The following is a 12,390-nucleotide window of genomic DNA, read 5'->3' on the forward strand; positions in this document are numbered from 1 at the left end:
CATGCTAGTGATACTTACTTAGACCACTCGACCACCGAGGCCCCTTCTAGTTTATATTCTGTAGTGTAAGCATTTGAAAAACTGACATGTGAAACTGTTTGCCAACTCTTTCAGTGACTCGTAAAAAAATGTGAAGCTTCACGAACAGTATAAGAGCTTTGAAGCAATTTTGAAAGTTTAGTTCACTACCCCATATACTATGTTGCTATAGATACCTCATATAAATGCTTGGGAGGAATTCCAATCATTGTTCCACTAAATATTTTCCATCTTGTTTTCGTTTATTAAAATTTTGTCCAGTGATCTGACACTGCAGCCATTTTGTAGATCTGATTAAGAATGTGTAACACGATTAAGTATGGTACGTAGTAGTATTTGACAATTTAATCTCATTATATTTATCCAGAGTAATCTTTTTAATCCTGTTCTAATTCAACACTAAATATCAAATGCTCTCATAGATTGGAATATTGTATATATTTAAAAGAAAAATATACCCACTCCTGACTTTAAAAAACAAATGAATGTTTTTTTAGGTCAGTGTTTAAGGTTTATGACCCCTTCTGTAGGCCTGTGTATTACGAAATTTTCTAAGTGCTACAATATCAAAACAGTAAAAATACAGAATAAAAGTGATGTGCCATTTTGTACATAAACCAAAGGGAAATGTTAGGTTGACATGGACCTTGTCTGAATGTCACATATTCACACTATAGTACACATCTGTATCCGTTCTCCTTCTAAACCACATAATAATACTTAAATAAAACTTTTCAGATATTAACTATATCAGGAGCGGATCCAGAGGGGCGTAATTCCCAATAATTAAATATATACCGCCGAGCGGAGGAAACAATTTTTTTAGGACGATTTTATACTAAAATTTATATAGAGCGTGAAAAACACAATATTTTTTAAATTTTTATGCCCCCGCCGTAGCGGAGGGAGCATTAAGGTTTACTCCTGTCCGTATGTACGTCCGTACGTCCCTAAATTGGTTTCCGTTCTCTAACTTAAGTTTCCCTTGACCAAATGCCATGTTAAAACTGTAAAGCTTATTACCACAAAACACAGATCAAGTTCGAATTTGGGTTGCGTCACTTTTACCGTTCCTGAGTTATGCCCCTTTATAAATTGAAAATTGCTGAATTTTTCGTTTCCTCAACCAAATGTTATGAAACATACACACAATGCTTATTACCATAAAACACAGATCAAGTTCCAATTTTGGTGGCGTCACTTTTACATTTCTCTAGTTATGTCCCGTTATAACGTTAAATGCAAGCGGGAGCTTCATCTGTGTCCCATGGACACATTCTCCATTTATTTGAATTGTTTTACATTTGTCATTTCGGGGCCTTTTATGGCTTACTATGCGGTATGGGCTTTGCCCATTGTTGAAGGTCATACGGTGACCTTCAGTTGATAACTTCTACGTCATTAGGTCTTGGTGGAGAGTTGGCTCATTGATTATCATATCACATCTTCTTATAATACAGTAAACATGAGGATGTGATATACCGTGTGTAATACGTTGGCCAAATCTCAAAACCAATCTTTTGAGGGGGGGGGCTTATGGAACTATATATAATGTTAATGCATAGACCTTTTACATGTCGGACTCCTAACGTTGCCTAGTTTCCCCTCCCCTTTTTAAAAATCCTGGATCAGCATCTGACACCTGAATTCGAAGATCCTCGTTCGAGGACATGCGCATAAATACATTGTTGGCTGAAGTTATAGTTTTGTGATTATCCAACACTCATGATCACCCCAATCAGTAGAGAACCAGAAAAAAATATTCATGTGAGTGTGTTTTTCCGCAACCTTTTTATTAACTTTTTATTCCAAGTGTGTTGGTGCTGAAAGATCATTATTCAACGTGAATGATGTGAATAATGTAAACCATTACTCTATACTGTTCACGAGTTACAAATACTTTTCGTTCATTTTGAAATCAAATTCTTATTTTACGTTTATTCCTTTTTATCATCCTCCGATATGAACATTTGGTGCGATCAAAACTAAACTATCATCGAATTATTCCACTGATTAATAACAGTTAACACAACTTCTGCATTCAATGGTCCATGTAGTCATTCTCACGATTCATTGTTTAAGGCGACCTTTGTTTTTTTTAATTGAATGTGTAGAAGAACCCGTAGTCCTCTAAGTCATACAGTTTGTACTTCATCTCCTTTCACATGTAACGCTCGTCTCATTTTAATGATAATTGGATGTGGCATTCAAAAATTTGCTAGTCCTTAAAAGTTTATAGGTTAACTTGATTAAAGTATACACGGAACAATCAATATAGACATATAAGAACTAGTTTATATAAATCCCATCTACCAAAAAAAAGTGTCCCCGCTTTCCAGTCCATTTAGTTTCCACGACTTCTTTAGACCAGCGGCAGCAGTATTAACAGAATGTAATGATCTGTAATGCAACGATCTGTATTTGTATAATTTATGAATTCTGGCGCGAACAATAATTATTCCCCTTGCCAACCGGAAGTAAATATGTTCTGTTGTAAACAGGTTGAATTTGTGACTGATGAACTACGATTTATGCTTTGACAGTGTTGTAGAATGAGTATTTGCTTCAGTTCACAGACTGATAATGTCCGGGTAAGCATTTTGTTTCTTTTAAATTCATAGGAATACACTGAAATTGTTCATTCTGCATTACGCTAATATCATAGCTCATTATAATATCAGGAACCTCGATAAACTTTCATGCTTTACCGTCAAAAGAGTTTGTATTAATCGCAGCTATTAATCCTTAACTTTCAGGCTTAAAATTATCTTTGTGAACATGGCATACATAGTTTTTGTTTTTCTTTTCCTCCTACAACATGCATGTAATATTAATCTTCAACATAGTACAACACGATGACACATTTCAAAGATTCATTTGCTTTGATTCAACATCGTCATTGATTTCGAGTAAATTGAAAGTGAAAGTAAGATGCAAACATATAATGATATTTGAACATCGGGGCTTATGTATCTTTATTCGTATAAATTCTCTTAGTCAGCATTTTTCTCAAAAAAGAACTTTTTTTTTTTTTAAATGTTAGAACGCCTGCTTGCCTTCAAGTATGATGGTTATTTGATGGTTATCGACTTTCGCCGTGTTCGTATTATAAATACATATACAATTGATCATACTTAAGATGATTGTAGTTTAAGTTTATATTACAATATGTTACAACATGGAAATAGACGTACTATATTGTTGAAAATAGACTTGGCATCTTACCAAAATAATCAAATACATCATATGCATGTGAACACATAGAAACGACACATTTCATTTTCCAATGATGTATAATGATATATAAATTCTAGTAGTTATGCAGTAAATACGATCATGTTAATGGTGTATTTTCTGCTTGTATTGTTATGTTTGGTTGCTGTCTCGTTGCACTTGACATATATCTCATCTCTCATATATATACTTTTAATGTTAAAAGAGATTACCGATCTGCAGTGCAAGTGACTTTAATGCTTACACAGACATACGTACATGTACAAATGTAATCTTCGACATGGTACGAAATGGTGGCACATTTTAAAAGATTTCATTCTTATATTCTACTTTGATTTGAACATCGACGGTCTACGTGGAATTAATATTCGGGTTTGAGTTACATTTAAAAAAGCAATTGGATAATGTAACACTAGTTAATCACACAACCTAGATAACATTAAGAATGTTTGTGTAATCTTTGTCTTGCTTATACGTGTAATACAATATTATGTAAAATAAGATTAGACACAATTACTTTTTTAATATTTAAAACTTATGAAATTAAAAATGGGATAGAGAAGAGGTAATATGCCCTTCCCCGAATGATTCAATATTCCTTAATCAAGAATGATATAAACATATAATATTGAGATCGCAAAACAAGATTCATTAGAGGTTGTTCTAATTATAGACCGGTCATCGTCCATGTTACAATTACTAGTTTTTATTCATTAATTTGTATGTCCATAATCATCCATGTTACAGGTCCCATATTTATCGTAACGGGACTTTCAATTGACGAACACATACACAAAAATGTAGTTTATAGCAGTAAGTCAGCATTATGTGCATATCATGGATATGTGTTTTCGGGGGAACAGGTATTAAAAAGCTATGGAATATCCCTGATCTTTGTTTCCCGAGATCGAAAATCGGAAAGTTAATGCAACCTAGTGGAATTTGAATATTAAATAATCCAAATTATATTCTTTACAGAAATTTCAATATTTTTACATTTATCCTAGAAATCGAAGTATGATTCATCGCTACGCATTTTAATTTTTTGTCTAATTTTGAATCGAAGGATATGGAGAACGAAAATGTACTGGTATGCCGTATGTAATATGAAATACATGCTTTATACTTCCGATATATATTTGGGGTTTGGTTTGAACAATGTTATGTCCATTCTTTTAATTGTTTTGAACAAATAAATTTTGCTAATAGCTAGTTTTAAGGTTAAAACTTTATTTTTATTATTTTGTTACAAATAAAAAAAGTATGTCACAATGTTGTCAAAATCACAAGGTACACACCGAAGCTGTTATACTGAGGACTCATGCAGTCCCGGATTATTTTCTGTACTTATACATTATAAATTTATTTACTGCCAAGGTATTTTTATGTACCTCGTGGTTGTCTTAATGTTTGTACTGTTTCCATAATTAAAAATAAGGTTGTAAGGCAAATTATAACAGTATTTGTTAAATTTCTTTGTCCGACATGGCACGTATTCTGTTGATATTTATACCCCGCATCTGTTTGTTTCAATAAATACTTTTTATTTATCTATCATGAGACAGGTGCTACCCAATGAGCTGTCAGAGGTTAAATTGATTACGAAATTTATTTTATTGTTTTGATATATATATATTTATATATGCCATCATACTTTTCGGCAATCTGATAAACAAATTTGCAGGAAATCGATTGCCCTCTTTTGGTGTTTTAGATAAAAATTTGCGGGAAAGCGTATGCTCCTCATATACAAATTTGCGGGAATCATCGTAACTATTCTCCCTAGATGCACATTTACGGGAAAATCTCGAAAAGAACAAACAATGTAAAGAGTTGTATTACCGCCATGTTGTTGAAGGGTTTCAATAACATAGTAGAATAGACCCAAATCGACCGTTCTACCATATATGCTCCTCGGAGGCTTTGTGGAATATCACCTTGGGTAAGATCAAGTATGTGTATAAGGTTTTTGTTATAATTAAACACTATGTCCCTGTTTTTTTTTTTCATTTTGAAAATGACCCCTAACTGTGAAATAAATTGCAAAAATCGCTTTTAAAAGAAAAAATCTGACAGTGGCAAAAATGTTTAGAATGTTGATATCTACCTATTGTAAATTTTCATCAAAACTGTTAGTCGACTTCTTATTTTAGTTGTTGCCCTTAATGACGAATTTTACCAATTTTTGCCTATTATCTTGAACATAATACTAGTAATAGATAACGAGAAACTTTAAATAGCATAAATGATCAGCAAGATAAGATGTACAAATAAATTTAAAGACCATAAATGTCTGATATCTCCTTATTGGAGTTATTGCTCTTTATAGGGGCATTAGCTACGAGTTATGAAAAAAATAAAATATGTTGTTTTTTGTTGTTTAATCATTAATGAAATTGAAATAGTGAAATAATAATTCGCTGTACATGTAAGCAGCCAGTTTGGTTCAATTTTGTCAAAATATGCTATGAAACATTGCTAATGAATTATTCACTTGCAAGTGAATAATTCGATGTCATTGAATTCGTATAGATTGACATTTTTAAAGAGCAAAAAAGATGAGCAAGACAATATCTACTTGTAAGTCAGAATGGCCGAAATCGTCTGACAACTCCTTATTGGAGTTATTGCCCTTTAATGACGATTTTTACCAATTTTTGCGTTTTTGTCTAATATCTTGAAAACTATAATCGATAGATAAAAACTTGAATAAGCAAAAATGATCAACAAGCAGGATCTACAAATAAGTAAATTTTCCTAAATTTTCAGTCGACTCCTTATTGGAGTTTTGCTCTTTAATGATAAGTTTTACATTGTTTTGCCATTTTGCCTACTATGTTGAAAATTATTAAAGATACAGACACGTTAAAAGCAAAAATGATCAACAAGACAATATCTACAAATAAGTAAAATTTTGCTGATATTGTGAGTAGACTCTGTATAGGAGTGATTGCCTTTAAATTGCGATTGTTTACACCCTTTTTTTTTGGAGGGTGGGGGAGGAGGACTTAAGAAGATAAGAGAAACTGTAAACAGAAAAAATAGCAATACAAGATGAACAAAAGAGAGATTTTTGTCATGAGTTCTATTCTTCTATTCAAGTCCACAATGTTAGAGAGTATCCATTGTTGAAGATACACATAGACTTAGGTGTACAACACAGGCTTTTTAGAGCCTTTAGTTTTTTTTATTTTAGTCAAAACTGAAAGATATTTCGAACTTATAAAGTTAAGGCCAGTTTTTTGTCTCGCCTGCGACGAAAATAACTGTATGCGAGACCTAGGGATTACTATCCGGAGGCGGCGGTGTAAAATATTTGTATAAAGCTTTATGTTTCAGAAGGTTAAAGACCTGGATACTTCATACCTTGTATGCATTTGTATACCTAATGTTACGAAGTTCCCGTCTGTCATATGCCCAGTGTCCTGGACCTCATTTCATGATTCAACGACTGCTTAAATTTATTTTTTTTTTTTTTTGTCATGTGAATTTCTCACTTATTATGAGCAATAGGATAACCATATTTGTAAAATTGGTTCCTTGCAACGTCTACATATAAAAAAGAAGATGTGGTATGATTGCCAATGAGACAACTCTCCACAAGAGACCAAATGACACAGAAATTAACAACTATAGGTCACCGTACGGCCTTCAACCGTATGTCCGTCAGTCAGGGTTCACCTGACCTCGACATCATTTCATGTATCAGTAATAAGGTTTAAGTTACATAAGGTCCGTTTCTCAGATACTATAAGCAGTAGGTCAACTATATGTGGTGTATGGAATGATTGTGAGGGGTACATGTCTGTCTGGCAGGTTTCATCTGACATTGACCTCATTTTCATAGTTCACAGTTCATTGGTCAATGTTAAATTTTTTGTGTTATGGTCTGTTTTTCAAGTACTATAAGCAATAGGTCAACTATATATGGTGTATGGAATGATTGTTAGGTGTACATGTTTGTCTTGCAGGTATCATCCGACCTTGATCCCATTATCATTGTTCATTGGTCAATGTTACTTTTTTGTGTTTTAGTCTATTTTCAGTTACCGTAATCAATAGGTCAACTATATTTGGTGTATGAATTAATTGTAATGTGTACATGATTTATCTGACCTCATTGTTATGGATCTTTAAAAATGTTAAGTTTGTGTGATACTTAATTACATCTATATCTTTAAGACTTTCAGCATATAAAATCAATGGTCAGTAAAGCAGGCGAGAATTTCAGCGTGTGCACTCTTGTTTTAATTTTTAAGCCGAGTAATTTTGTCAAATATCGTCTACAGACGGTATTACCTTGAGGGTGACTAACTGTTTAGGTAAAATATCCAACTTATTTCAAGAAGTTCAAACTAGTTTGACACGCTGAGCTAGATTTTCAACTTGCTAGTTCACAAGGTAAAACGCCCATAGGAAGATAATCGCCCTACTCGGGACACATTATTGTGACTCCGATTCGACCGTCTTGTGTGACCTGGACAACCGAACTGGGTCTACGAGAACGCTACCACGAGACCACCGAGCCAGTTGACCATTATTGAAAGTTAAAGAATTGTTCTAAAGTTCCCAAAGTGTCCTGTACTTCACGTGCCTTTTAAAAAAAGTATCATTCCTCGATTTGAGTTCTATATAGCACGGGTCTTACAAAACTGTGGTTATCCCTATTATTCAACAATGAGAAGAATAAATATTACACAAAAAGTACTGATTAAATTGTTTATTTTATTAGACCTGTTCAGTATTTGAAGAAGTTTTGGTTGGAATAGCTCCAAACATTTTTTTACCAGGTATGCAATATTGCTTCCACAGAATTATGTACAAAGGAGTAGGGGCAATAAGGGACAAAAATGGTCTTACCTACAGCAAACTGGTCGGTAAGCGGACAAAAATCTTAAGTGTGAAACAATGGGGTTAATTTAAAACAAAACTTGCAAAAATTTGTATTGCTACTGGACATTAATCAAACAGAAAGCGATCAATCGAAAATAATGTTTTGTTTAAAATTTCTTTCGATTATATGAGCTTTCGATGAACGTAGTTCTTCATGAGTAAGTTTAGTATTTAGATTGGAGTCATTATTTGTATGATGCTATTTGCATGTATTAAAGTACACAATAAACAATCCTCTATTGTTATAAGAAATAATTTGCCGAACTTCTTCATTTGACTTTTTGATCAATTTTGATGTTTACTTTTTAGCCTCCTTGATGCCATTACCGGAAACAATGTACAGTTACTGAGATCAATTCTTCTTGAACATCAATACAGCCAAGCAGATTTAAAAGATGGTTTATTTTTCGCTTGTGGTAGTGGTAACATTGACTGCGCTGTTGCTGTTTTAGAGACTGGGATATCACCTAATGTCCACAACAACGAGGAATATACACCTTTAACTCTAGCATCCAGAGGCGGACACAGTGCAACTGTCGATCTCCTCATTAGATGGAATGCTGATGTCAATCTTGCAGGTGGTTCCATAGGAAACAGTCCGTTACATTATGCTTCAAATGATGGTTATTTGGAAATATGCCGTCTTCTAATAGATTCAAAGTGTGACATAAATATATGTAACTCACGTGCAGATACACCGCTAATTTTAGGCTCTACAAATGGTCATTTGGGAATCGTTGAGTACTTGCTTGAGAAAAACGCGTCTGTTAGGCGTAGAGGTTACCATGAAAGAACTGCACTTCATTGTGCAACTGAAAACGGTCACTTAGAAGTTTGCCGCCTTCTTATAAATGCAAATGCTGATCTCGAGGAGGAAGATACATTCGGGAACACACCTTTAATATGTGCTGCTGAAAAGGGGTTTGTTGAAGTTTTAAGGCTGCTTCTTCGTCACAATTGCGATGTAAATCGAATGAGTCATAGTGCTGCCACTGCCCTACATTTTGCAGCACAACATGGAGACGTTGAGGTCTGTAGTCTTTTACTAGACGGAGGAGCAGAAATAGATGCTCAAGATATACGTAAATTTACACCATTGATGATGGCATCCCTGAATGGTCACGACGAAATAATTAATCTCTTGGTTAATCGAAAATGTAATGTAAATATGGCTGCCTACAACAAGAGAACAGCTCTCCATTTAGCAGCAGAAAGGGGAAACCTTCAGTGTTGTAAAGTATTACTGAAGGCCGGGGCAAACATCGATGCCCAAGACTCACTAGGCTGTACACCGATCTACAATGCTGCTATTAAAGGCCAGGCAAGTATCGTCCGCTTCTTCATATCAAATGGTGCTGATTTGGTTGTCCGACCGAAAAACGGAAATTCTCTTCTTCATTTCGCAGCTTCTGGAGGTAGCATGGAATGCTGCCAGGAGCTAATTGATTCTGGATTTGATGTTAATGCTCAAAATCGAGATGGCATAACGCCATTGATATCAGCCGTGAACGGTAAGCAGATAAAGGCGGCTCGATTTTTGCTTGATGCTGGTTCAGATACAAATTTTAAAGGTTTACATGGTATGACAGCACTCAATGAAGCTGTTTTTTATAACTGTCCACAGCTTGTTGCCTTGCTTCTTGAACGTGGTGCTGATCCAGACATTGAAGATGATGCCGGAACATTGCCGCTATGGTTTGCTGTTGACGGCTTTAGTATTGAATCTGTTAAATTGTTGTTGAATGCTAACTGTAGGTACAATGTACAGTCGACATTAAGTAGCTACTGTGGACCATGCAATCCTATTGAACATGCCGTCCACAAAAAGAAAAGGCAGGTTCTTCGTTATTTAGTCGCTGCTTATTGTGAAGAAACTTTAAATATTTTGAGAAATCACCTGCCAGTTGTGGAGAAAATGACTGCGCTAGAACCGGACATGGTCGATTATACTAGAAACCTTGCTGCAGTTCCGCGTCCATTGACGGAATACTGCCGAAATCGTATACGAATCTGTTTGGGAAGGCAGACCAATCTTCCAAAAATAGTAGACAAGCTCAACCTACCGACATCAATCAAAACTTTCATTTTATTTGGGGAATTGGACACTGAGTAGACTAGTCACAAACATATTTTAGACGCGTTAGTATATGTAGGTATGCATGGGTATAAAACTTATGAAACATGCAGTATATATGAAAAGAAACTTCAATTTTTACATGATTCTCATAAGTATTGGTTATCTATTTGTACAATGTACATTTCCAAGGTCTTTCTTCGCTCCTTTGTTATCCCAGTAATTACATTATATATGTAAATTGACGACTGAGACCTTTTGCATTTTAAAAATTTGTACAAAAGAAACACAACTCGGAGGAATATCCTGTCGACATAATGCGATCGATCGCATACTGCATAAAATTTAACCTTGTTAGTTACTCGGATGCATTAACTTTATGTTCCAAGGTGATGTACCGTACAGCTCGTCTGGTACATGTCACTTCCAACTACAATTGAAAGCTTTGTTTGAACCTCTGAGATTGGGAAAACAAGGTCAAATCATTTCCATGTTCAGTTGGACGAATTAGGATTTGCATTCATCCAATGTATTAGGCAGAATTAAGCAAACATTTAAATGAATATATAGTCAGACCATTAATAAACACTTGCATTTTAATAAACAATTTTTACAAGAGTTACCCGTGTTCAATGAACGTAGTCTCGATGGAATAAGCCATAAACTGCTCAAATTACAAAAAGCTCAAATCGTCAAAAAGATACCAGTTTTGTATGTCAAATGATGGCATGATCTTACAATAATAAAAGTGCTCATTAAACAACTGAATACGAAATAGTGCGCTAAAAATCAGGATGGATATAACTCAGAAAATTTATAATTTTCTTTTTAGTCCAGTGGATTTATTAAGTCATAAGTATTACATCCAGGACAAAATAAGCCAAATTGTTCAATTATACACCAAGTATCGGTTCAATACAGACCTCGTAAATAAAAAAATCTCCTTTTCGGGATTTTTAAGGGTCGTTTATGTCTAAAAATTAACAGATTCAAACTCAAATTTGGCCCTAACCAAGTAAAATATCTATAATCCATCGATACATACTAAAATCAGATATCATATTCACAGAGATAGCCATTAAAAACTACCATTTTGTCTGTATTTTTTTATATCTAGAAACAGTGACCATGTTGGTTGGTTAACAACTTTTTGAAATTTGATTAACTACGTAGGGATCGTTTTTGCCACGTTTAGATCAGTTGGCAAATATACCAAATGATAAGAAGCGCTCACACTGGTTACTTTGCCGTTTTGTTCTATTAGATTATTGCACATTCTTATCCAAGAGAAGTCGAATTCTCGTTTGAGTGTTTTTAGCCTCAATACATTTGTAGTATCACTGTATTATACACTTGCATAACTGGGACCAATGAATGATAGACAGGTCTGGTATCGATCGTAATAGCAAATTTCTATTTTTTATATCGGAACTTTCACAATTCACATTTAAGCTGGTCGTCGTTAGTGAAGAAATAAATAATTGTTTTTAATATTAAAAAAGGGAGCCTAGGGAACAATACACATATATTTTCCTTCATATGATGATAAATACTACTAAAGAGATATGTTGTGACCATGGAAGTATTATATTTAATACTTCCATCTTGTGACTTAATAATATATATGGAAGGTTAAAGTTTAACAGATTTTTTTTTCAGAAGAAAACTTTAAGAACAGGGGCATCTGTCAAACTCCATGTTTTTTCTAATATATTTAAATGTTTAAATCATATACAGCTGTTGTTACAAATGTGGCTTTACCATAGCATGTACCAATTTTAGATGTCTGCAAATATTATTGTTACGGATATATTTACGTGTTAAGCTTTTTTGCAGTTTATAACCTTTTTAATTTAAATGAACATATCTTTTAATGCTGTACGTGTTATATGATAATCAAATAAAGGTGATAAAATGTTCTTTTCAGTCATTGGTTGAAAATAAAAATATAATAGCTTTCAGGTCTTGAAAGAACTTAATGGGTAACTTAGACACATCATACTTGTATTGCAAGGGGAATGTCATAATGGCATATATATTAACAATATACAATTTAGTATGATGGACATTATAGAACTTTTATAAACCTATATATCATTTTTTTAAATGATAACATCTACGACCTACGCCTAGAAACTGACACTCAAAAA

At 33.9% G+C, this 12,390-nt stretch overlaps 1 protein-coding gene across 1 annotated transcript; it reads left to right on the forward strand.

Annotated features, from left to right (window-relative positions):
* Positions 1-2,491: 2,491 nt before the first annotated feature.
* On the forward strand, positions 2,492-12,159 carry LOC127698338 (ankyrin repeat domain-containing protein 17-like). Its single transcript, XM_052201746.1, has 2 exons — positions 2,492-2,630; positions 8,476-12,159. The coding sequence occupies exons 1-2, from the start codon at positions 2,623-2,625 to the stop codon at positions 10,277-10,279; spliced, it is 1,812 nt and encodes a 603-aa protein (XP_052057706.1). The 5' UTR covers positions 2,492-2,622; the 3' UTR covers positions 10,280-12,159.
* The last annotated feature ends 231 nt before the right edge of the window (positions 12,160-12,390 follow it).

Source organism: Mytilus californianus, unplaced genomic scaffold (genome assembly GCF_021869535.1).
Source record: "Mytilus californianus isolate M0D057914Y unplaced genomic scaffold, xbMytCali1.0.p SCAF_4, whole genome shotgun sequence".
Classification (NCBI taxonomy): Eukaryota; Metazoa; Mollusca; class Bivalvia; order Mytilida; family Mytilidae; genus Mytilus; species Mytilus californianus.